A 27,153-nucleotide genomic window follows, 5' to 3' on the forward strand; every position below is an offset into this window, starting at 1 on the left:
CCCCAAAAAAGTCATAATAAAAATGAATCAATAAGTCCCATGCACCCCAAAACAGTACCATTCAAAACTACGTCTTGTCCCGCAGAAAACAAGCCCAAAAAATCACTACATTGATGGAAAAATAAAAAAATTACAGCTCTTGGAAAGCGACGATGCAAAAACAAATAATTTTAGTTCAAAAGTGTTTTTATTGTGCAAAAGTCGTAAAACATAAAAAAACCTCTACATATGTGGTATCGCCGTAATCGTACCGACCCATAGAATAAAGGTAACATGTTATTTACGTCGCATAGTGAACGGCGTCAATTTAAAAACTCATAGAACAATGGCGGAATTTCAGGTTTTTTTTATAATCCCCCCCCCAAAAGGTTAATAAAAGTTAATATAAAAATTATATGTACCCAAAAATGGTGCTATTAAAAAGCACCACTAATCCCGCAAAAAACAAGTCCTCATACAGCTATGTAGACGAAAAAATAAAAAAGTTATAGCTCTTTGAATGCGACTCCCGCAAATTTTTTTGTTCACTGGTCCTTTGGAAAGGCACATTATATAAATAGTGGTGAAGGTAGTTTTCTTACCGGTGGATATATTTTTGAGCTACCCACTCCCTTCTGCTCCTCGGAGAGTCCTATTGCTGGTCACATGACACAGTTGAGGACCAGAAGGGAGTGGATAACTCACAAATATGGCCACTGGTAAGAAGAATACCTTCACCACAATTTACATAATGTGCTTCTCTAATGGGCCAGAGAATTAAAAAAAAATTGTTGGGAGTGCAAGGTCTTCAGTAACAAAATCATCTTGATTAGGGCGACTCTATCTGCTGAACTAAGAGAGCTTTCTTCATAAATGAACCTTGTCTTTTAAAATATTATCTGAGGGATGATATTAAGATGATAAAAATCTTTAATTTCTCTTGATATTGTAATCCCAAGATATTTAAACTGAAGTGTTAACTTCTCACTTAGAAACTCAACAGGCCATGTAATTTGAAACCATATAGAAAAAAAAATGCATACCACATGCATGTTACGCCATTCCCACATGAAACCATTTTGGTGGTGTCATTTTGATATACTTATTTACCTTTTTAAGTCTTTTTAGGACTTTTTGCACTTCTACAATTTCCACTTTATTTTAGCAGTTTCTTTGTATATTCACTATATGCGCATTTATTTTATATTTATATGCACTGTGACTTTATGGAAGCTGTGATATTGGTTCTATACCATGTCGGGGACTTTTAAGTGGACCATGGGTCAAGATTGTGCTTGTAATACTTTGAATGTTTTTTTTTTAATGTTTTCAGTTTGGCTGTGTTATATCCTATATAAGTGTCTCTTTTTTAAATATAATTGGTTTATGTTTTGAGGTGCTGCCTTGTATTTATTTTTTATTTTTGTTTCTTGAAATAAGCTGGCATGCACTCTATTTGATCATTTCGTTTTGCCTGCCTTCCATATATAGTTAAAGACCATGTAATTTAAGCCAAAGTTTTGCATAAGACTGTGTATTAACATGTGATTTGAGGAGCGTGTGTTTTTTTGTTTTTTTTTAATTCTTAATGTAACTTTTGTTCATCTGTTTTGTTTTTAACTTAGTTGCCCAACTTGAAGCTGAATCAGTGCAGGCCGACCGTGATGCAAATAGACAAAGTAGTTCCAATATTCTTGCATGTCAAGATTCGGTAATTGCTGCAAAATCCTCTATGCGACTGATGAAAGTGAGGCAGAAATTGGATTCTGTTTTGGTATGTTCATTTATTTCTCTCTTATGGTTTTGATTTCAGCTTGTAACATGTACATCTGCTTGCTAAGTGTCATATGGAGCAGAGAATCTAGAAACTTCTTCTGCAGATCACATGTTTGCACAAGCAGTATTGTTGCAGCAGGATGTGCCAGATCTAAAACTACAACAAAAATGCTTCTTTATACAACTGGTTTTGCCCTAATTGGTGTCGTCTTACTCTGAGTGCTCCCCCCAAACTTCTGTTCAGGTGCTCTAACAAAGCATACTATGTATGAAAATGCAGCAGCATTGTCGGCTGATTGGCCAAGTAGGCAAGGTTGCTTTATCCATGGCTTTCCTTTAACTAAGTGGCCATTGATGTAGCAACATTTCCCCCTCAGCTCTTTAGCAAAAAGGACCATGTAATCTACATAGGATAGAAGCACCTTAAGCATAAGCAGTAGCACATGCCCTTCTGCGTTCCTTATGGCACCTAATAGAGTCCATATGTTAAATTTGTCTGACTATAAAATTCTCTATAAAGAAGCAATTCCAGAATGTTGGCTGTTGCAGTACAGTACTAATAGTCTTTGCTTTGTTTTTTTTCTTAATCCACTTTATTAGCATTGAAAAAAAATATATATAAGAAAAGAAGTGTTAACAAGTAATATAAATATTAAAAATATTAAAGGGGTTATCCAGGGCCCCCCCCCCCCCAAAAAATGAAATTCACAAATCTACCTGTAAACACCTTCAAGCATGTCTACTTTTAGTTTGAGGGGCCAAAAACATTATTTTGCGTTTGATGTAACGCCAAAGACGCTGTCATCTTCCGTTAGTGAGATGGGACTTCCAGTTTCCGTGTGCGCTGTAAAACTACAAATCCCGGCATCCCCCTTTTTTTCCCCTGTGCTCCTGTATCTCTGTCCACATTGTGAATGTGCTGGGTAGTGTACTGCCGAGGGAGTGGAAGAAGGGGGCTAGCTTACTTCCTCAACGGCGTCACTGTGTCAGCCCTCTAGCGGCATGTGATTTGATGACACGCCGACACGGAGAACCCTCTTGATCACGTGGGCCTGTATCGCTGTGTTTTTTACTGGTGAATGAACTACAGGATTTCCGGGAACACGTTACTGCGTTCTCAATCGCCAAATTGGCGCACTTCATAAGAAGTATATTAGTAAGTCACTTAATATAGAGCTATTGAATGATTGGCATATAATTGTATGGCGCTGGATAACCCCTTTAACAAATAATATACATCACAATGCACATAAGGTAGCACAACAAACATAGTCAAAATAGAGAAGTCATAAAATAAAGTACTGATATCTATAATCAGTATAATAGCAAAGTTGGCCATCATGTAAAATCAAAAGAAGCTGCAGTACCAACATAAGAAGGCCATAGAACTTTCTCACCCAAGAGGTAAGTACCACATGGACCCGACAAACATACACAAAATATAAACACCTAAGGAAAGCACATTCGGGAAGAAAAAGCAGAGGAGGGGGAAAATAAAGAAGAGGGAGTCAAGTTCTCAGCAGAAACAGTGGATTGTACATTAGCCAAATCAGATAAGCCAGTGAGCCAACTCAGGGCCATCTTTACAGGCAATCCAACCAGACCAACTATTTATAATGAGATCAACACGCAGTCATCTGCCGAGATATCCTTTAGGAGAAGAACATTAACCTCAGCTATCCACTCTGCAAAGGATGGAGCCACACCGGATTTCCAGTGCCTCAGAATGACAAACCACGCTACATTGAAGAGATGTCACAGCAGAACGTTGAAGAGGTGTCGCAGGAGGGCCTGTAGATTTCCAAGCCATGATCATTATTTTACAGGCACAGAAGAACATAAAGCATAAAAACAAACAGTCATTTGGTCGTGATTTTACACCATCATATTCAACAATCCCAAGAAGTCACATCTGTGGGAAGAAATGGCACTGACTGGTTCAGTGACAGCAGGTCCTGTTCATAACTTAGATGTGATCGATAACAGGTGGATCCTGTGTGTCTGAGACACGCAGGACACTCTGTCACTGAACCCATCAGGTCAGCGGGACTCAGGTCTCAGCGCAAGATACAGCTCCTCTGTATACAGGATGCAAAGCAGCTGTATCTGAAAAAGTAAAGACAATTTTTAATAAAAAGTAATTAGAATATTTCACCAAAAACACTGATACATATTTTTATTTTAAAAAAAATACAAAAAATTGTTTTTAATGGTGTACATAGGCTTTAAGTGGTCAATGGCCAATCCTGGCCATTGCAGTGAGGTGTCGGCTGTAACATACAGCAGACACCTGCTGAGTATGGAGCAGGCTCAGACAGTGAGCTTCCTCCATACTAAACCTTCCCGACTATGACTTAACTGTCGGTAGGGGGCTAAAAACTGACAAAAGTATCGCAGTCTGACGCAATACTAATTGAACTCTAAAGGGTACATATATGAGTTTTACAACTCTACTGAATACAGCCTAAGGCCCTAAGAGGGAGAAGTGCAGACTTGTACCAATTTACCTTGACACCTGAAGAAGTTCCAAACTCTTCTACCGAGTGAAGCAAGGAAGCCAGGGAAGGACTATCATCAGCAAGGTACACCAACGTGTAATCTGCTTAAAGCTAGACTTTTTCCACAAGTGTACATCAAGATATACCATTATATTGGTGGATTGCTGAATTGCCAGTGCGATTAAAGGCCGTTATTGTTATGGATGAAAAAAAAACCTTCTCATCTCATGGTCTCTCATGGGAACAGTCCATTGTATTAAGTTGACTTTACTTTTCCATGACATTTCTTTGTAGTTGTGTTAGAACAAAGCAATATTCTTAATATTCCTGTAATTTTCGTTGTTGTTTTAGCACTTAATTATTAAAACAATAGTGTGATCGTGCATATGTAGTATCAAGCCCTACAGATCTTTGTTACATCATTACTGCTGCTGGCTATCCAGGTGGTTATCTTTGTAAGTTTCTCTTACTCAATCTTCCTTCTAACCAAGCAGTGAAAGAGATAATTCACTTTGACAGCATCTCCTACGTCTAAGCGGCATACGTGAATTCATTATTCTGAAGCCTGCAGCTATACTAGGGCTGTTCAACCCCAGGCATTTTCTTTTTGAGATTTTTTTTATGTAGCCCTGGAGTATATATGTGATGTTAAAATGCGTAAAATGTTATTAGGTTGTTCACTTGGCCGACTGGCCTGAACATGGTGATTCCTGGTCCTGACTGGTGAAAGTACAGGCCAAACACAAACGTTCAAATTCAATATATTGCTTAATATATCTTTTAATTTGTCTCCTGAAACCAGTATAATATTAAACTAAGCAAAACATGTCATTGTGTTTTTAAGCCAGTGGTTGCTACAGCTGGAGAAGAACCTGTGTATTTGGAGTGAGCAGATAAGGATCAGTCCTGTCACAACTGCCTCCATAGTTGCGCCTCATTAACTACTAGGAGACGCCTTACAGTTTGAGAAGCAGTGTCCTAAACTGCTTTCTTATTGTAATGCCGGGGTAGGGAGACAGACAGTTGAGCCCTAATATACCCGCCACTCAGTCCCTGCCTACTTGCACGGCCCGTCCTAGGCAACGGCGTACAACTGGGCAACGGTCCCTACGCTCAATAAGTGCACGACAGACCAACAGACAAGGGTACACAGAAGCTAAGGGAAATGGGGCAGTTGCCCACGGTGATCGAGCCGAGTCAAACCAGGAGTGTACGAGGTACCAAACGCAGAGCAGAGCAGGAGAATAGTCCGTAAAGCTAGGGTTAATTTGAAGCAGAGGTCAATAATATTAGCAGGAGCAGCAGAGCCAGGAAACAAGACATAATCACAGGCAAAGAAGGAGCAGGAAATTAAGGTATAAATAGACAGAGGGCGGGAGCTAGCTCCGTCTGGCCAGGCTGTGATAGGTTCTCCCACTCCTCAGCCTCCCAGCCTGAGTGGGAGCAGATCGAGTCACTCTAACAGACCTAGGCACAGATGCAGGCTGATTAAACACGGGCGTCGACAAAGAAGCTGTGTCAGGCAAATCCATTACACTTATGAGCAGATCTGTCCATTGAATATGCTGCCCTAAAGGCAGTATATTACACTTACAGATCTGTACTCCAAGTAGCCAAAACAGCACAAAAAAAATGTGTGCCATTTGGCTAGTAGAAGCACTGAAAGAATACAGCAAACTCTGCTTTAAGTCAGCTGTATTTATGGGGCCTTTCAGGCCTGTGACTGATAAACTGATGTGTATTCACTGCAGCTTGTCAATCACCACTGGGTGGGCGTGGACCACTCCCCTCATGAATAATAGAACCTGCTGTATTCTTAATGCACTCCTATTCGCAAAACCAAACAAAAAAAATTTGCTGTTTTGCCTACTAGGAGTATGGGCATATTTAGTTTTATATATGGCAGCATATTCAGCTGACAGATCCACTTTAAAAGTAACCGCATTCTGTCAAATGGTTTAAGTAATCCAGGCTAGTAAATCAATGTTCAGCTCTTAATATACTCCATGGTAGGGAAAGGAAATCACAAGCATTCTGAAAACATTTATTTGTTTTTTACCCTCAAGATTTACATCTTACATAGTTGATAAGGTTGAAAAAAGACACAGGTCCATAAAGTCCAACCTATAATCCTACCGTTAATCCAGAGTAAGGCAAAACCACCATGAGGTTGATTCCAATCGCCTCATTAGGGGAAAATTCCTCCCGGACTCCAAATATGGCAATCAGAATAAATCCCATGATCAATGTCCCATCCTCAGAATCTAGTACTCATAACTTGTAATATTATATTTTTCATAAAAGGCATCAAGGCCCTTCATGAATTTGCTCTCACAGTAAAGAATTCAGTCAAGTATTATCAACCCTAATTCCTCAATCTTGTTATTCAGGCTTATGGTATTGGTATACATGCACTTTATATGTTTATTTGTACCACTTTTCTTCTTATTCCTATTAACTGTTCTAATCCATTCCTCTATTCCACCCCCCATGTTCATTTCTCAGCCCAAGCTGACTAGCTACGCTGTTCTCCCTTTCTATACAGTAATTGCCCTCCCCATTCCCTAGTTTAAACACTCCTCCAACCTTCTAGCCATCTTTTCCCCCAACACAGCGGCACCGTCCCCATTTAGGTGCAGCCCAGCCCTACCATAGAGTCTATAGCCAACCGAGAAGTCTGACCAGTTCGCCAAGAACCAAAATCCCTCCTTCCTACACCAATTCTTTAGCCAGTTTTCCATGAGCTTGTTACCCAAGTCCCTGAAATCGTGTTTTAGGACCATCCACCTACCTGTAACTTTGTAATTTCTGCCAATGTGAACCATGACTGCACCAGCTCCTTCCAATAATCTGTCAACCTAATCTGGAAGACAGCAAACTGTTCGGTATTCCCGGTCTTTGTGACAGATTGTCTTATCTTCTCCTCTAATAATAGTCTCCCACTGCCAGGACCGGTTTAGCCTTTCCTATACTCACATTCCCTCCTTACTGGAGCAGACCTTTCCCTGGTTGCTAGAGGAAGTGTCTAGCTGCAGTAGTGCTACCCCTGAACTGACGTCCCCCTCATTCACCAACTTGGCAAACTTATTTGGGTGTTCCAGATCAGGACTAGTCTCCCTGACACTCTTTCCCCTACCCTGCCTTCTGTTACCCTGCTAGCTCCTTCAACAGCCTGAACATCCATGCTACCATCCTCCCTTGCATCTTCCCCAGTAAGTCCTTGATCAGTGAGCAACAACTATCTATATTCACTATACATTCACTGTTTGCCTGTCAAGCATATTTATTTCATGTTGCTTCACTTATTCATTAGTTAATTATATATAATTGATCCATGTTCACACAACATGCGATATTCACTGTTATGCACGATCATACATAAGTATAATCCATGTATTTGCAATGTAATTTGAGATCAGTATAACAAATTTACTGATACCGCAGGCATATACCTACAATTAGAGATGCACTATCCCTTTTATTACTGACGCACTTTATAAATCTACATCGCTGCTATCTCACAATGCACTATTGTTCTGTGTGCCTCACCATGTATGGCTTATCCGTCCTGTGTCGCTCTCTCATTGGCGGCCGGTGTCCGGCCCCCGTCTTCGTCACTCGTGGCGTGTCTCCTGCTTGACCCACGTGACTGAGTCATTTTGACTCGGTCACGTGCTTCTGGCTCGAGCTCTCCGCGGCTGGCGCCGACGTGGGCGCGGCCTCTCTGACCCCCAGGAGACAGCGACCAATAATCGTACAGGACGATCAATCTCATTATTCAACACACTTGTCAGGTAAAATAAGCACAGTCCATTGGCTTGTCCCCACATAAAGAACCTCTGACCTCAACCTGACACCACCCCCAGACGAAGGCATTAGCGCCGAAACGCGCGTTGGGGTGGAGCTCAGTTGTGGTTACTCCGTCTCTCGATAATGGGTATGTTTAAACCTCTATACTACATCCTAATTCTTTGTGGAATATACTCCTCTATCTCTGGTCTTTCCGCAGCACAATATATGTATGGCACACAGGCTTTCATGTCATGATTATAACACTAGCCACTACTTGAAATGGTTTGTAGATGTTTATTTATGTGTTCATGACATTTACTATACAAACTTCTTTGCCTCTGTCATACCTGACTTATGTAATTAGGTCGACTTCTTTATAATATCATAGTATACATATCCTGTACCATTCCAATTGTGAGATTCACACATGTTTCATGCACTATTTGTGCATATTTAGACCAATTCCCAGCTGAGTATCCATGTTTTTATTGTTGGTCTATGGATTCTTTTATTATTGTATAAATTAACTATGTGAATAAAATATTTTTGTATTTTCAATACTTCCTTGGTTCCCAGCATCCATTCTTTCTTTTTTGGAACTATGATGCTAGGACTCGGAGCCTGGCTCCCCGCAGTGTGTTTGGTCCGGGGAATGCGGCCGACGTACGTACCGTATATCACGGACCAAACATGCTCGTGTGTGAGGCTCCTAAAAGATGTACATTTCCATCAATGCATTTCCTTGAATGCCAGAGGACATTTCACATTTGTTTATTATCATGTGATTGTTATTGTATACAAATAGAGCTTATTATTTTTGTAAAAACTATTCATTTATTATGAAGCAAAGAGAAATACAAGCAGCAATTATCCTAAGGTGTCAAAGTATTAAAAAATTGTCATAGGGGGAGATTTATCAAAACTGGTTCAAAGGAAAAGTGGAGTAGTTGCCCATGTCAACACATCAGGTCCCTGGGGGCCTTTGTAAAATTAAAAGTGGAATCTAAATGGTTGCTATGGCAACTTCTCCACTTTTCCTATGCACCAGTTTTAATAAATCTTCCCCCAGAGAGTTCTCAAAGCTATTCATGACACAACATCGAAAAGGATATGCTGCCTTAAAAAGGCACATAAAACTAGAAAGCTTAGAATAATATATGACCACAAATTGTTCTAAATCCGTTAAAAATAATGGCAGACACGGTGGTAGCTGGACACAGTCATAATGCGACGGAAGCTGTATCAGTGGTGCACTTAAAGGGGTTTTCCAGTCATAAGAAATTGATGGCCTATCCTCAGGATAAGCCATCAATACCTGATCGGTTGGGGTCCAAATCCCAGCACCCCCTTGATCAGCTGTTTTGAAGGGGCTGCAGCGCTCGTACGAGCGCTGCTTCCCTTTTATTCCCCTTACTGCTCGCACTGTGAATCGCCCACACACTTGTAACAGCATTTCACAGTATTACAGCCTTCTCCAATTCAAGTGAATGGGAGAAGGCTGTAATACTGGTAAACATATACCTTGGGGAGCTTTCCCAGGGCCAGAATCCCTAGTAAGAGCGTCAGGTAGCGCTCGGCCTGGGGATTCCGGCCCTGGGGAAGCTCCTGACGTCAATGTACATGTATGGACAGTGACGGGGCAGGGGCTCCCTCTAGAAGAGGAATCCCCTGTCCGAGCATTGCCGATGCTCTAGCCGGGGATTCCTGCATCACAAAGCCCCTAACATCACTGTCCATATATGGTCAGAGACGTCAGGGGCCCCCTCTAGAAGCGGAATACACGGCCAGAGAGGTGCCGTTGCATTCATGCATTACAAAGCCCCTAACGTCAATGTCCATATAAGGACAGTGACTTCAAGGGCTTTTCGATGATAGGAGTCCCCGGCCAGAGCGCTTGTGATGCTCTAGCCAGGGACCCCAGAGTTGAAAGCCCATTATATTATTGTCCAAACGTATATATGGACAGTGATGTTAGGGCCTTACCCAGACTCAGAGCTTAAACTAGCGCTGTACCCAGGAAGTTCGGGCGAAGTATCCCTCTATATGCCTATACATTGGGATACATTGGTGCCTTCCGTCAGAGGTATACGTTGGGACGCCTCCTGACTTATACCTCCGACGGAAGGAAATAGCGTGATGTCAACAGGACATAAGTAGCATGGAATGGTGGACATTAGTACATTTTGCAAAACTTTCAGTAGGGAGTGGGGTCAATGCTGAGTTTTACTTTAGGCCTCTGTGAATTCTGTATATGCCCCTGGCTAGTACAGAAGACAATAGTATTATATCCATAAGTCCTTATATGTTAGTAAGAATCGGTTTGGCGGATATTGCTCAGAAGGCTAGACAATATTTCTAGTAAGGGAAGTCTGTTGGGGACCAGTCAAAGTTGTATTTAAAGAGTTAATAATTGTATGCTCCTTTATGTGTCTATACAGCCCTCCCCTGCCAGTGTATAAACAGTTCCAAGAAGGAAACATTGGGGTTTGAACTGGTTTTTCCAGCAAATCTATTTGTCATCCGATACTTTGGCTAAACATGACATTGTATTTCTGTTTACTGTACAGATGACACAATGTGGTTCTCATTTATAAGCTGCTTTAAAAATTGTCTCACATTAGAAATACTTACAGAACACATGGGAAAAGGCTTCATGTCCTAAATCTTTTATACATAAAGTTTATTTGTAGCAAATGCATATAAACTAGAGAGCATGGTTTAATAGTGTTTAGTGACCTTTTTGAATAATAACTTAAAGAGAGAATTACCTTATGGATTTTGTAAACCTTAATATATAATTAAACATATAGCTTTTTTTTTCGAAGTGGTTTATTTTCTATATGTATGTATTTTTTATTTTCCTTACATAATTATGGGTTAGATGATTTGCGTTGTGCATCTTTATGTAAACAGCAGCTGCAGAGATTTGCTTGTGGCAATAACAAATCTATATAGGTTTTGTTTTTTTTTTACTACTTTTGCACAATTAAACGTTTATTAAATTTTTTTAAATAATTTGTCATTGTGAGAGCCGTAACTTTTTTATTTTACCATCGATGGGGCTTTATGAGGGCTTTTATTTTGTGGTACGACTTGTAGTTTTCAAAGGTACCATTTTTTTGGGTACATAGGACTTATTAATGCAATAGAAATGCAATTCCACCATTGTTTTTTTTTCACAGCGGAGGCTAAATAATGCATTCGTTTTAGGCTACGTTCACACAGGGTGGATATACGCTGCGTAAAAGCACACATCATATCCGCCCTGTTTCCCGCAGGGATATCCAGATGAAAAACCACACCAAACTGTGGTGCAGTTTTTCACCCGGAATATCCGCATTTAAATCCTGCAATGAAAAAAACAATGGATATACTTACCATGGCGACTCGTCCCTCTGATGTTCTAATGTTCTGCAGCCCTGGGATGACGTTTCATCCCATGTGACATCTGCAGCTTGTGAAACGTCAGCCCAGGAGGCCAGCCTGGACAAAGAAGCACAGAATTCTGGGTAAGTATAAGATTTTTGTTTTTCCTGAGTTGCGTTTTTTGTGGAGAAATCGCAACTTTCCTGCCACAAAAGACGCAACAGCTGCTATTTGGTGCGGGTTTTACCTCCCCATTGAATGCAATAGGGAAAACACACAACAAAAAAGCAGCAATTACGCAAATACAATTGACATGCTGCGAATTAAAAAAAGCACCGCAGGTCATTTTCTGAGCATTTTTTCTGCTCATCATTTACGCAGCATGTGGATCAGATTTGTTCAAATCTCATCCACTCTGCTGCCACTGTATTATACTGCGGTTTTTCCGCAACGAAATCTGTTGCGGAAAATCCGCAGTATTTAAGCCACGTGTGAACTTAACCTTATGGTACGGATCATTGCAGTTGCGCCGTTACGTTATGTTTTGCTTTTTTAATATATATATTTTTACCATAATATAGCATTTTGAAAGGAGGAGAAAAGGGTTGTTGTTTTTACCCATGAACCTTTTATTCAACTTTTTTTTTACGTGTTTTATGCAGTGTATTATGCTTGTCAGTGTAAAACTCATAAAACAAAATTAGCTTTGCAACTAAAGCCCTTACTCAGGCAGAACCCATAAGCAAACAAATATACTCTAGAAAAAAAAATTACATAAAAAGTGAGGAGTTCATACATACCACACGTTTGCTAGCACATGTGTAAAAAGAAAAAAACTGCAAAAACCGTAGGTATGTGCTTAAAGATTAGGTTTATGGATTGGCGATTATGGTTGCATATAAAAATCTTTAACCACTAAAAAGTTTCATTGAATCAACATATGTTTTGTGCGCTGGAAATAATCACTAATGGCAACAGAAAGTGTCAGATTTAAACATTTTATTAAAATGTGTTTGGGTTTTGTAGGTTAACAACCCAAGGGCTATACAGGGACTAGATCATGATTGCAGACCATGATCCTTTTCCTGTGCTCTGTTGTCTTCTTTTCACTGATTTCACTTATTTTAAAGTCAAATTTCTGACTTTACAATACAGCAAATTAACACCATTCTGCCTGCACCAAGCCACCCATATACATGACCCATTTTAAATTGCAATACTGCTATATTTGATATATACTTACAAATGTGAGGTTCAAGGCGCGCATTTTGATCAAATTGTGTGAGCCCACTTGCCACGACAAGGCAACTTCTTTTAAGTGGGTTCCTAATCTAAACAAACACCTGGGATTTAACCTGCAGAAAGTACTTTAGGATAGGTGGGAACAAGCTTCATTCTAATTAAAAGCACTCTTGCACAAAAAGCAGAAGTGCGTGACCAAATTAGAGGCAGTCACCACCTTCCAAATATACAACACAAAACCCAAAGTTGGTCAGCACATCCTAACAAAATGAAATAAATGTGAAGTTGTATGTGTGTTATTTGTATTGTATTGTTTTCAGTCACATAGTGTTACGTTCACCTGCACATTTATTTCATTTTGTTAGAATCTGCTGACCAACTTTGGGTTTTGTGTTGAAGATTCTTGACATTAGCGCCATGCTTTTGATCAAATTTTAGAAGTTTAGATATCCACGGCTATAAAGGTTATCCCTGCCGAGATGTAAGAGATAACAAGGAAAGGGCTACAGCATAGGTTAAACGGTAATATACAGAAAATGTTGCAGTATATTGCTTTAGTTGTCTTGTACTGATCCTGATGTATAGCAGATCACTTCCATGGCTGAATTTACAATTCTGCAAGTGGCTGAGCTCAATTCTCTGACCATTCGTTGCTTGTTCAGTGTCTGTACAGAGATTGCTCTGGTGATTTGCACTCTGGAATGAGTAGTCTTTATGACGTGAACTGTACAGTAATCCAATGTAAAAAACAAAACAAAAACAAAGCTATCTAGCTGCATATATGAGCTCAACTTAGTTGTTTGGAATGTATCTGTCAGCAAAATGTGAATAGATTCTATTGACAACTAGCGCTAAGCTGAATGCAGTAATGGTCTATAAGATATGCACGGGAATAGTGCTAACATAATAACATTTACAAAATTACGGAACAAGCCCGATAAACCCTTTAGGCTAAATTCACACTTGCGTTGTATAGTCCGTTACTCTGATCCGTTACTCTTGATTACTACAATCCGTTACTCTGATCCGATTATACAATGCAATTGTGAACTTAGTCCTTACTTCTCTATTCTATCATTCCAATTTGGTTTTAGTTTCTCTGCATAAATAAATAAGGCCTACAGTCAAAACGTCCATTCGTAGTTATTAGAGGACCCAGGGTGTGCTTAGAAAACATTCTTCACACCACTAATCCACCTCCATCAGCCTGAACTGTTGACACCGGACAGGAAGGTTTCATCGATTCATGCTGCTTGCGCCAAATTCTGAACCTCCCATCAGCAAGGTACAACAGATGTTTTTCCACTGTTTTACATTTTTGCACTCTCTTGCACACTGGAGTCTTGCCTTTTTTTTTTTTTCTTTAGACCGCAATGGCACTCAAACTGGTTGTCTGCTGTTATAGCCAATCTGTGCTAAAGATCAATGAGTTGTGCGTTTGGACACGTTAGTTGGATGACCTGGGTTTTAGTTGGCTGCGATTTGCTTGATACTGCACCGCCTGATCGTCAGAACGATTCCGGACATCCTCCTCTGACACCTTATGTCGAAAAGTTGTTGACATCCACAGGATTCCCTTTTGTTTGATATTTTTCCTCGATCACACTATTCTCGATATACCCTCAACACAGTTGCACAAGATAACCTTAAAAGGTTGGCAGTTTTTGAAATGCTGGTCCTGGCTAGTCTAGCACCGATGACCATGTCTCATTCAGATTGCTCGGTTTTCCCATTCTAATGTGGATTTACACTAAAACTGATCCACAGAAAACTTGCTAACTGATTTTATGTTGCACTCTACTGTCACGTGTCTCATTTTCATACAAGGAAGCTCTAATCGTGAAAGGGCATGTATCTCTAATAAAATGGCCATTCAGTGTTTGATACTTACACACACACTACACACATTTGTGAATATGAGATTAATGTAGGTGTAAATCTCTTAATACATTCTGTTCGCGTATCTCTTTTTATATTGCTTTGAAATTTTCCACATTTTAACTCCTGTGTGTGCGGGGTGACTTTTTATGTGTAATCCATTGTTACGCTTTATGTAATGGAATTGTCCCAAGCAGTCCCTGCGACAGGTGTTCTCAGTCGACCGTCTTTGCACAGGTGCATTCTCTGTGTGGGCGCGATGTTGGGAATTCTGCCAAGCATAGCCATTTATATAGTAATCAACAAACAGTCATAATCAGAGGGATGTACTCTGTAAAGAAAATACAAAAAGGGCAGCTAGCAGATGTGAAATATTATGAGAAGGTTTTTTAAAACATGGATAATTGTTTCCAATCCCTGAAAGCCCTGTTGGTGTATATGTCTTTTATTCATGTTGTGTATTTTTTGGTGCTTTATATAGACATATATTTATTTATATTGTCCTTATCATGAGTGTGATCATAAAGTACCAGGCACTTTATAAAGCATTTCATAAGACGGAAATTTATGTAGCAACACTTTAAAACCCATACATACCTTATTTTAAAATGTAACAATTGTAACAGCTTCCTGAATATTACAAAGATGTTTTTGGAGTTCAGTGCTAAGTAGTTTTCATTGAAACTTCCAATAAGTGTAATAGCTTTTATTCAGCATCCAGGCATGAAAATAACACAGAACCCAGCCCACGTGTACAGTGCCCCATGCCAGTTGTTGAACCCTTTCTAAAAACTAAGGGCTAAAAATACACTCTGAGCTTGCTGGCTCTTACTGCGTTTCAAACACTACCTCTAGGGGTACACACGGGACGTAAAATTCAGATAGAAATATGCCTGCGGTAAAATTCGCTTGTTAGATGCAAATTTTGCAGTAGATTTTGTTGCATTTTTTCGCTGCAAATTCCACTTTTCTCATTGAAATGAGTGAAATCCGCAGGGAAAAAAACACAACATAAATTAACATGCTACGGATTGAAAACTCTCATACACTTTGCTGCTACTGTAATATGCTAAAAATTTTCCATCCAAAAATCTTAAGTCATGGATGGAAAACTGTTATTGCGAAAGTCCATACAGTCATGGCCCACGGGTGTCCTGGGCTCACGAGTTGAGCCAACACTATTCACTTCAGGAGCCGACTGTAGTATACAGCCGGGCTTCCATTTCAACAGCCGTGATTGGATGTAGCTCCAATCCCGGACGATTAACCCAGGGGTCTCAAGCACGCGGGCCACATATGGCCCCTGGGGCTGTCATCTGCGGCCCGCGGGACACAGCCGCTAGTATAAGCTCTGCTCCGGGACTCTGGAATTCCCTGACATCCCTGTCCACATATGGACAGCGATGTCGGGCTTCCCCAGAGCCGGAGTTCCATGCAGAGCGCTAGTATAAGCTCTGCTCCGGGACTCTGTGGAATTCCCTGACATCGCTGTCCATATATGGACAGTGTGTCAGGGTCTACCCCAAGAGCGGAGTCCCGGGCAGAGTGCTAGTATCGGCTCTGCTCCGGGACTCTGTGGAATTCCCGGACATCAGGGTCCATGTATGGACACATGTCTGGGGCTTCCCCAGAGCCGGTGTCCCGGGCAGAGCACTGGTATCGGCTCTGCTCCGGGACTCTGTGGAATTCCCGGACATTGCTGTCCATATACGGACAGTGTGTCAGGGTCTTCCCCAGAGCGGAGTCCCGGGCAGAGCGATAGGCTCTGCTCTGGGACTCTGTGGAATCTTCTGACATCGCTGTCCACATATGGACAGCGATGTCTTTGGCTTTCCCAGAGCTGGAGTCCCGGGCAGAGCGCTAGTATAGGCTCTGCTCTGGGACTCTGGGGAAGCCTCTGATATCACTGTCCATACATCGACAGTGATGTCCGGTGCTTCCCCAAAGCAGGAGTCCCAGTGTTGTCAGGAGCACAGCTGGAGTCCCAGGAAGAGCCTACTAGCGCTTTGCCCGGGACTCCAGCTCTGGGGTTGCCCCTGACATCCATGTCCATATATGGACAGTGATTTCAGGAGCAGAGCTGGAATCCCAGGCACAGTGCTAGAAGCGGCTTTGCTCTGGGACTCCAGCTCTTGGCATGCCCCTGACATCACTGTCCATATATGGACACTGATGTTAATGGCTTCCCCATAGTTCCGGCGCAGAGCCTATACTAGTGCTCTGCTCCGGGACTCTGGCTCTGGGGTTGCCCCTGATATCACATTCCGGTCCAGGAGGATCCCCTGACGTCACTGTGTATGGTGAGTGACGTCAGGGGCTCCAACAGTAAAGGAATCCCCAGCCAAAGCGTCAGCAACGCTCTGGCTGGGGATTCCACTCCTAGAGGGAGCCCCAATGGAGCTATTTACTTGGGGTCTGTGTGGCATTATCTGCGGAGGGCACTGTGGCAGCATCTACGGAAGGCACTGTGGCAGCATCTACAGAGGGCATTGTGGCAGAATCTACAAAGGGCACTGTGGCAGTATGTACAGAGGACACTGACGTTATCTAGGGGTGTGTTGCATTATCTGCAGAGGGCACTGTGGCATTCTCTGCAGAGGGCACTGTGGCAGCATCTACAGAGGGCACTGTGGCAGCATCTACAGAGGGCACTGTGGCAGCATTTACAGAGGGCACTGTGGCAGCATCCACAGAGGGCACAATGGCATTATCTTTAAAGGGGCTGCCCAAGCTTGACATGTGTGTCTGCGAAAACACTGGTAACTGAGCCACCGGACTGCATTTAGCGACACTTAAACTGGAAAACTGGATTGTTGAAATAAGCATGTGGAGAAATATCTCAAATTTTAAACCTAGCGGTATTATTATAGTATTGTATTATTATTATTATAGTAATATAGTGTTATAGTAGTTCAAATAACGTATTGATTAACAATAATTTTGTATTGTATCAAATTTGAATGTAATGCGGCCCATCAACTTCCTATTTTTTCTACTTGTGGCCCACTTACCCGGCCGAGTTTGAGACCCCTGGTTTAACCCCTTAGATTCTGCGCTTAATAATGACCGCGGCATCTAAGTGTTGAGAGAAAGAGGGGACTCCCTCTGTACCCCTTCGGACCCAGTGATTCGATCGCGGGGTGCCGATGGTTACAATGGCAACCAGAAAGCCTAACAATGACCTCTTTGTCTACCATGCACTTAAGCCTGTTAGTGCAAAACTGACCGTTATAATACGCTGCCCTACATAGTATTATACCAGTGATCAGAAGTTCAAGTATTGAAAACAAGTCACCTTTTTTTCCCTAATCAAGCCCTTTATCGTTGAAAAAATAAAAAAAGCTATACATAATTGGTATAATCTCATCTGTAATGATCTGAACTATAAAAAATTCATGTTTTTTTTATGCCACACAGTGAATGCCGTAAAAGTAAATAAACTGCTTATTTCGCTTATTTTTGGTCACCCCACCTCCAAAAAAATTATAATAAAAATGTATTCAAAAGTCACATGTTCTCCCAAAAGCTGCAGCTCACCCTGCAAAAAACAAGCCATTATACAGCTCTATCGATAGAAAAAAGTTATGGCGACACAAAAAAAAATCTTGTTTTTTTTTAAGAAAAAGTGTTTTGTATTGTGTAAAGGTAGTAAACATAAAAAAACGATATATTATTGGTATAGCGGTAATTGCACTGACCAGCAGAATAAAGGTAACATGTCCTTTATATCACATGATAAATGCCACAAAAACGAAACCCAAAAAACTATTGCGGAATTGCTTTTTTTTTTTTAACCCAATAAAAAATGACTTTTTTAATACGTTATATGTACCCCAAAATTATAAAAAAAAATTACAATTTCTCCCAAGTATGGGGTATTGCCATACTTGGGAGTAATTGCCTAACAATGGTGGGGTGCATTTTCTCCTATATAGTCCTTGTAAAAATGTTTTGTTTTGTTTTTTAGCTAAAACTACATATTTTTGGAAGGTTTTAATTTTCATGACCCAATTCTAATAAAATTTATGGAACACCCGTGGGGTCAAAAGGATCACTACATCCCTCAAGGCATTCATCTAGGGTTGTAGTTTCAAAAAAAATGGGGTCTTTTTCAGGGTGTTTACTATAATTTGGCACCTTAACCCCTTAACGCACCTTGATGCAACTGTATGCCATGGTTTGCACTGTCTTAAGGCACCATGAAGTACAGTTACGTCATGGTGTTTTTTCTGTCACCATGTCAAAAGACATGATGACAGAGCAGTGATATCGGCTGTCACAGACAGTCATTGTGATGTGGCGGGGGACCAATCGCGGCGCGGTACTGCCTGTGATCTCTGTAATTGGTCAGTCAGTAATGACTGACCAATAACATTGCAGCATGCTTACCTGGCAAAAACAGCCGGGGAGCCAATTTGCTGATTGGCTGTTGGCAACAGGAGTCCTTACAATGGCCTCCTGTCTGCCAAGTACAGAGGCCTGTTGGCCCCGCCTGGTGGCGGGGCCTAAAAAGCTTCCGGCCGCAGGTGGAACATGGCGGCAGGCTCAGAAGCTGAGCCTGTGCCATTAGCCACGGGTGGCAGCTGTATGTTAAATATGACACCCTGCTGTAACGGCAGGGGACGGAACTAGCTCAGATCCCTACCATTAACTCCTTCGATGCCTCGATCAAAAGCGATCGCAACATCATAGTGGCTTCTATCCGACTGGCATCACTGCTATGGCCATCAGTTTCCTCTTGTTCTGCCACGTACGGAAGCCCATTATGCCCCACCCAGAGGCGGAGCCTAATATGCTTGCTGTCGGTAAATAACTGACAGCTCTAATGCATTGCACTATGTGGGTAGTGCAATGTATTAAAATAAATATCACAGGTGCAGGCCTTCAAGTACCCTAGTGGGGCTAAAAAAAAGTTATAGAAATGTTGTATAAAAGTTCAAAGTTATAAAAATAAAAACTACCTTTTTTCCTATAATAAGTCATTTATCATAGGAAAAAAATGAAAGCGTTAGCCTTGTCGACGCAAAAATAAAAAAAGATATGGCTCTCAGAATATGCTGACAAAAAAAGAAATTATTTAAAAAAACCAAAAAGTGATTTATCGTGCAAACTCTGCAAAGCATGAAAAAAATATGATTTTAATAAAAAGTGATAAATAAATTGGAGGTACCCCAAAACTGTACCAATGAAAACAGATTGTCCCGCAACAAATAAGCCCTCACACAGCTCCGTTGGCGAAAAAATAACGTTTTTGCTCTCAGAATATGGCGACGCAATATATGCAGACCGTTCCAAAAGCGGCTACGATTGGGCACTGTTTATCAGTGCGACACTGGCCACATATCTATGAATTATTATTTACCGCATTATTATTCCCCCCTTTTATGGCCTGATGTACTCCACACATCTTACATATGCCCCCACATCAAACTTAAATACCAGTAAAACTCAAACAGAACAGCTGCCAAGCTAAATTTGCGCTCCAAAAGCTATATGGCGCTCCCTTTCTACTGAACCCTACTGGGCACAACATATTGTGCACTAAATTGGCATATTAGTGGAAAATTGCAATTTTCACTTTGCACTGTTCGCTGCGCATTAATTTCTAATGTAAAAACACCTGCTGTTTTACAATTTGACCTCAGAGCCCTGCAATTGTGGGCCAATGCTGTGAAATCACCAAAATAGTCCTCAAATGCGCATGTTGCTCTTCACTTCTGAGCCCTGTCATATGTCCAGGCAAATTATAAATGCCTTGAGGGGTATAGATTCCAAAATGGGGTCACGTCTTGGGGGTTTCCACTGTGCCCTGGTACCTCCAGGGGTTTTTCACATGCGACATGGCGCCCACAAACCAATCCAGCAAAATCTGCATGCCAAATTGCACTCCTGCTTTTCTGAGCCCTGCCACATGTCCAAACACCAGTTTATGACCACATGTGGTGTATTGCCGTACTCGGGAGAAATTGTTTTACAAATGTTGGGGTACCTTTTCTCCTTTATCCTTTGTGAAAATGAAGAAAATATAGATTTTCATTTTCACAGACTAATTCCAATAAATTCTGCAAAAGACCAGTGTGGGGTCTAAATGCTTACTATACCCCTAGATGAATTCCTTGAGGGGTGTAGTTTCTCAAATGGGGTCACTTTTGGGTGGTTTTGACTATTTTTGTCTTTCAGGGGCTTTGCAAATGCCAAATGGTGCTCCTTCCTTTCTGAGCCCTGCCGTGGGTCCCAACAGCAGTTTATTACCACATATGGGGTATTGCCGTAATTGGGAGAAATTCCTTTTCAAATGTTAGGGTGCTTTTTCTCCTTTTATGCCTTGCAAAAAATTAAAAATGTCTACATTTCATTGGAAAAAAATGTAGATTTTCATTTTCACAGCCTAATTCCACTAAATTCGTCAAAAAACCTGTGGAGTCAAAATTCTCCCTATACCCCTTGATAAATTCCCTTGAGGGGTATAGTTTGCCAAATTGTGTCTTTTTATGGGTGTTTCCACTATTTTGGCACCACAAGACCTCTTCAAACCTGACATGGTGCCTAAAATATATTCTAATAAAAATTAGGCCTCACAATCCTCTAGGTGCTTCTTTGCTTCTGAGGCCGGTGCTTCAGCCCATTACTACGCTAGGGCCACATGTGGGATATTTCTAAGAACTGCAGAATCTGGGCAATAAATATTGAGTTGCATTTCTCTGTTAAAACCTTCTGTGTTACAGGAAAAAATGGATTAAAACTGATATTCTGAAAAAAAAAACAAAATTAGTACTTTTCACCTCCACTTTGCTTTAATTCCTGTGAAACGCCTAAAGGGTTACGGAACTTTCTAATTGCTGTTTTGAATACTTTGAGGGGTTCTGTTTTTAAAAAGGGTCGATTTTATAGGGGGTTTCTAATATATAGGTCCCTCAAAACCACTTCAGAACTGAACTGGTCCCTTAACCCCTTTAGGACACAGCCTGTTTTGGCCTTGTGGACGCAGATGATTTTTTCAAAGCTGACGTGCCACTTTATGTGGTAATAACTCCGGAACGCTTTTACCTATCCAAGCGATTCTGAGATTGTTTTCTCGTGACATATTGTACTTTAGGTCAGTGAAAAAATTTGGTCGATAAATTCAATATTTATTTGTTAAAAACTTCACAGTTTAGCAAAAATTTGCATTTTTCTAAATTTAAATGTATTTGCTTGTAAAACAGATAGTAATACCACACAAAATAGTTACTAGTTAACATCCCCCATATGTCTACTTTATGTTTGCATCATTTTTTTTCATGTACTTTTATTTTTCTAGGACATTACGAGGCTTAGAACTTTAGCAGCAATTTCTCATATTTTCAATAAAATTTCAATAGGCCATTTTTTCACGGACCAGTTCAGTTCTGAAGTGGCTTTGAGGGCCTTATATATTAGAAAGTCCCCATAAATCACCCCATTTTGAAAATTGTACCCCTCAAGGTATTCAAAACCACATTCAGAAAGTATTTTAACCCTTTAGGCGTTTCACAGGAATTAAGGCAAAGTAGAGGTGAAATTTACAAATTTCATTTTTTTGGCCAAAATTCATTTGTAATAAAAAAAAAATCAGTAACACAGAAGGTTTTACCAGGGAAACGCAACTCAATATTTATTGCCCAGATTCTGCAGATTTTAGAAATATCCAACAAGGAGCACCTAGAGGATTTTGGGGCCTCCTTTTTTTAGGAATATATTTTTGGCACCATGTCAGGTTTGAGGAGGTCTTGTGGTGCCTAAACAGTCGAAACCCCCCCCCCCCCAAAGTGACCCCATTTTGAAAACTACACCCCTCAAGGCATTTTTCTAGGGGTATACTTAGCATTTTGACCCCACAGTTTTTTTGCAGAATTTAGTGGAATTAGTCTGTGAAGATGAAAATCACCTATTTTTCTGTGGAAACATAGAATTTTTTCATTTTTACAAGGAATAAATGAGAAAAAGCCGCTCAACATTTGTAAAGCAATTTCTTCAGATTACGGCAATACCCCATATGTGTTCGTAAACTGATGTTTGGACCCACAGCAGGGCTCAGGAGGGAACGAGGGCCTTTTGGATTTTGGAGCGCAGATTTTGCTGGATTGGTTTTCAGTGCCATGTCGGGTTTGCAACGCCCCGGAGGGACCAAAACAGTGGAAACCTCCCAAAAGTGACCCTATTTTGGAATCTACACCCCTCAAGGAATTTTTCTAGGGGTATAGTGAGCATTTTGGCCCCTCAGGATCTTTTTTAGAACTAAGGTGACCAAAAAACAGCGATTTTGGCGCTTTAAATTCTTTATTTATTACAGCGTTCACCATGCGCAATAAATTACGTTTTAATTTATTCTGCCGGTCGGTACGATTACGCCGATACCATATGTGTATAGTTTTTTTTAAAGTTTTGCAGCGTTTGCACAATATAATTTCGTTTCTATAAAATTATTTATTTTCTGAGACACGCTATTCGGAGCCGTAACTTTTTTATTTTTTCGTCAAAAAAGCTGTGGGAGGTCTTGTTTTTTGCGGGACGGGTTGTAGTTTTTATTAGTACCATTTTGGGGTAAATGCAACTTTTTGATCACTTTTTATTCTATATCTTGGGAGGGGTGGTGACCAAAAAATAGCGATGCTGACAGTTTTCCGTTTATTTTGTTTGCGGCGTTCACCGTGCAGAAAAATTAACATTATAGTTTCATAGTTTGGGTCGTTACGAACACGGTGATACCAAATATGTGTACTTTTTTTTAACGTTTTCATTTTTTCCCTATAATAAATGACTTATTACAGGAAAACAAAACCTTTTATTTTTACACTTTTATAAAACATTTTTATAAACTTTTTTTTTACTTTTTACACTTTCATTTTTTGACCTGCAGCTCTGATCGCTGCTAGAATACATTACACTACCTAGGTAGTGTAATGTATTCCAACTGTCAGTGTGACGTCACAGTCACTCTGACAGTTGGTCTACGAGGATCAGCAGAGGCTGATCCTCATAGGCTGACATACATGGCAGACTTGGGGGCCGTTGTCTGGCCCCCGGGTGCCATCACAAGCATCAGAAGCCCCCACGATTGCATGGGGGCTGCTGATGCGCTACAAACCCGCTACATGCGGGTTAATTGCCTAAATCAGCGGCGATGAGCCGCTGATCAGCAACACTGTAGTGTCAGCTGTCGGGGACAGCTGATCTCCAAGTTCCCGATGCACACTGTCGCCGACAGTGTGCCATCGGGAACGACACAGTGACTTCCTGTCACTCTGACAGGAAGCCTATCAGGACCAGCCGAAGGTTGGTCCTGATGGGCTACCGTCCATGGCAGACCTGGAAGCCATTGTTTGGCTTCCGTTTGCCATAGTAACTATCGGCAAACCCCGCGATTTCGGACCGGGGTCTGCCGATATGTTAGAAACCCCCAAAATTCGGCGATTGCACCCGATCGCCGAATTTAAGGGGTTAATTCGCCGAAATCAGCGGCAAAAGACCGCTGGCCGGCAAGAGGGGAGTGTCAGCTGTGGTGACAGCTGACCTCCCGGTTCCCAGTGCACACTGTTGCCGACAGTGTGCACCGGGAAAAACTCAGTAACTGTACGTCCTCGTGCGGGAAGTAACCTCCCGCAACGACGGACAGTTACGTCCTGGTGCGGGTAGGGGTTAAAGGACGGGTGTCGCGGAAATTTTTTTTTTTATATAATATTGCTTTTAGTATGTTATTTAAATAAATTTTATTTATTTGTGTGTTTGTGTTTTACTTTTTTCTTTTTTCTAACTTTTACTTTTCTATAGTGGATGCCATTTTGTTTTTCATCTCTGTATGTGTCGATTAACGACACATACTGAGATGGAATACGGCAGCTACAGTGCATAGGAGTCCATGAACGGGAGCCGTTCCATTGATTCTGCTCTCTGGCTCTCTACTGCGCAGACGCAGGTCAGAGTCACACAGCAGAGCAGCTGTTTGCAGGGAGATAGCAGGTGCCATCATGAAGACCAGCTGCACTGCAGGTAAGGTGTGTGTCTCTGCCTGTCCCACTCTCTATCTCATAGACCGCCGCTCTCGTGACCCCCGACGGGCCCCCACCCCTAACGCCCCCCCCCCTAACGGCCCCCCCCACCCCCGAAGGGACCCCCTCCCCTGTATGAAGGACACATGAAGCAACTGTACAGGGAAAGCCCTGAACGGTAAATCTCTCTAGTTGTGCTGAGACTGAGAGGTTCATTAGTCACATTCCCAAACAGTCTCAGCACAACTAGAGATTTACCGTTCAGGGGTCTGGGAAAGCTGGGTGACCACCATTACCCCTCCTACTGGAGTGTGAGAGGTTCATTAGTCACATCCCCAAACACTCCAGTAGGAGGGGGGTAATGGTGGTCACCCAGCTTTCCCAGAAGCGGATATAACCAGGAAAGGGCTGGATGGATGGGCTGAGGGTGCACCGGGTTTTTGGTGATCCCCCTCTGTCATGTGATCGGACCTAGGTTACCGGTTCATGTGACTATAAATCTGTCCATAACAAGAGACAGTGCACTCAGGACAAGCCCTGCCCTCATGCTGTAGTTGTGTGGTTCTGTCTGCAGTGATGGCGGTGGGTGGCTCTGACACCCGCCTCCCCCGTCGGGTCATCTCAGGACAGAAGGGGTGTCCGGATTGGAGACACAGCGCCGCACCTGTCCGCAGGTTCTGTCTGGTATTGCAGTTCACCTCCATTGAAGTGAATAGGACAGAGCTGTAATACCACACACGACCTGAGGACAGGTGCGGCGCCATGTTTTACTGGACGACCCCTTTAAGACTTTTCCCGTGTGTGTGGCAGAGAGGAGTGTGCACGGGCGCCGCTGATACTTCATAGTATCAGCTGTTTTGAAGAATCAGCGGCGAGCACCCCCCCCCCCCCACACACGCGCACACACACACAAATCCCCCCAAACACGCAAAATCAAGTGTAATCAAGCATTTTTTTAATGTGGTTTTTTGAACGTAAAATCTGCAAAAAAAAAACGTATCAAATACACGGCGTGTGAACCGGTCAACTGAAAAGTCATTCACTTCACTTTCATCATTCTAAGGGTTCATTTACACGAGCGTGTTATACGTCCGTGCGACGCACGTGATTTTCACGCGCGTCGGAGGGACCTATATTGGTCTATGGGGCCGTATATACAGGCGCGTGATTTTCATGCAGAGTATTTCCGCTGCGTAAAAGTCACGACATGTCCGTTCTTTGAGCGTTTTTCGCCCATCATGCACCCATTGAAGTCAATGGGTGCGTGAAAACCACGCATGTCGCACGGAAGCACTTCCGTAGGACGCGTGTTATTCACGCAACAGCAGTGAAAAGGGTGAATGAAAACAGAAAAGCACCACGTGCTTTTCTGTTTACAAACATCCAAACGGAGTGTCATAATGATGGCGGCTGCGCGAAAATAACGCAGCCGCGCATTGTACGCAGCTGAAACACAGAGCTGTTAATTGCCTTTTGCGCACGTTTGGATGTTTGTAAACAGAAAAGCACGTGGTGCTTTTCTGTTTTCATTCATCCTTTTCACTGCTGTTGCGTGAATCACGCGCGTCCCACGGAAGTGCTTCCGTGCGACATGCGTGGTTTTCACGCACCCATTGACTTCAATGGGTGCATGATACGCGAAAAACGCTCAAAGAACGGACATGTCGTGACTTTTACGCAGCGGACTAACGCTGCGTAAAAATCACGCAACTGTCTGCACAGCCCCATAGACTAATATAGGTCCGTGCAACGCGCGTGAAAATCACGCGCGTTGCACGGACGTATATCCCGTTCGTCTGAATAAGCCCTAAGGGTAAGGCCACACACAATGTTTACAGCTGAAAAATCGGAAGCAGAATGCCTACAAGCATCTGCCCATTGGTTTCAATGGGAAATACGGCGTTCTGTTCCGACAGGGTGTTTTTTACGTGATCCTTTTTCAAAACCGGCACGTAAAAAGACGCCCACCAAAATTAAGTGCACATCACTTCTTGGGACGTTTTTGGAGCCGTTTTTCATTGACTTTATAGAAAAACAGCTCCAAAAACGGCCGTTAAAAAACGCGAGTTTGATTAAAAAATGGCTGAAAATCATGAGCTGTTTTCCCTTTGTTTAGTAAGCGTGTGAACATACCCTTAGCCTTTTGGTGTGTCCTATAACCTCTGCCAGCTGCAGAATCACACCAAAAATGACTGCCGGACACTTCTTAGCAATTTGAAGACACCTTTTCCTGGCTTGTGGGAGGGGGGGGGTGAGATTCCATCCCACATTTACAGCAGCTGTGAGTCAGGTTGCTTTGCCTTATTCACCTTGCTGTAATTCTGGGAAGTGCTCCCCCTGGTGGCCAACATAGGAAAACATGTCAAATTATTATTTGATTTTTAATACTTTCCACCATATGGAAGAAAAAAAAAAATACAGCAAAAAACGTAAAAAAATATAATAGAAATAAGTAACGACACTTAAAAAAAAAAGGTTTAATTCGCGACACATTCCCTTTAAAAACGGCTGTTAAATTTTTTTTGGAAAATGTGAGAAATTGCTGCTAAAGTTCTAAGCCTTGTAACGTCCTAGAAAAATAACAGGATGGTCAAAAAACTATGCAAACATAAAGT

At 41.8% G+C, this 27,153-nt stretch overlaps 1 protein-coding gene across 4 annotated transcripts in view; it reads left to right on the forward strand.

Annotated features, from left to right (window-relative positions):
• AHI1 (Abelson helper integration site 1) overlaps positions 1-27,153 on the forward strand; it is a 242,704-nt gene that overhangs the window by 95,995 nt on the left and 119,556 nt on the right. For all 4 annotated transcript variants that reach the window (XM_075862504.1, XM_075862503.1, XM_075862501.1 and 1 more), the window contains exon 18: positions 1,605-1,753. In XM_075862504.1, coding sequence (XP_075718619.1) covers positions 1,605-1,753 — 149 coding nt within the window. The remainder of the gene's footprint in view (positions 1-1,604; positions 1,754-27,153) is intronic.

Source organism: Rhinoderma darwinii, chromosome 4 (genome assembly GCF_050947455.1).
Source record: "Rhinoderma darwinii isolate aRhiDar2 chromosome 4, aRhiDar2.hap1, whole genome shotgun sequence".
NCBI classification, from domain to species: domain Eukaryota; kingdom Metazoa; phylum Chordata; class Amphibia; order Anura; family Rhinodermatidae; genus Rhinoderma; species Rhinoderma darwinii.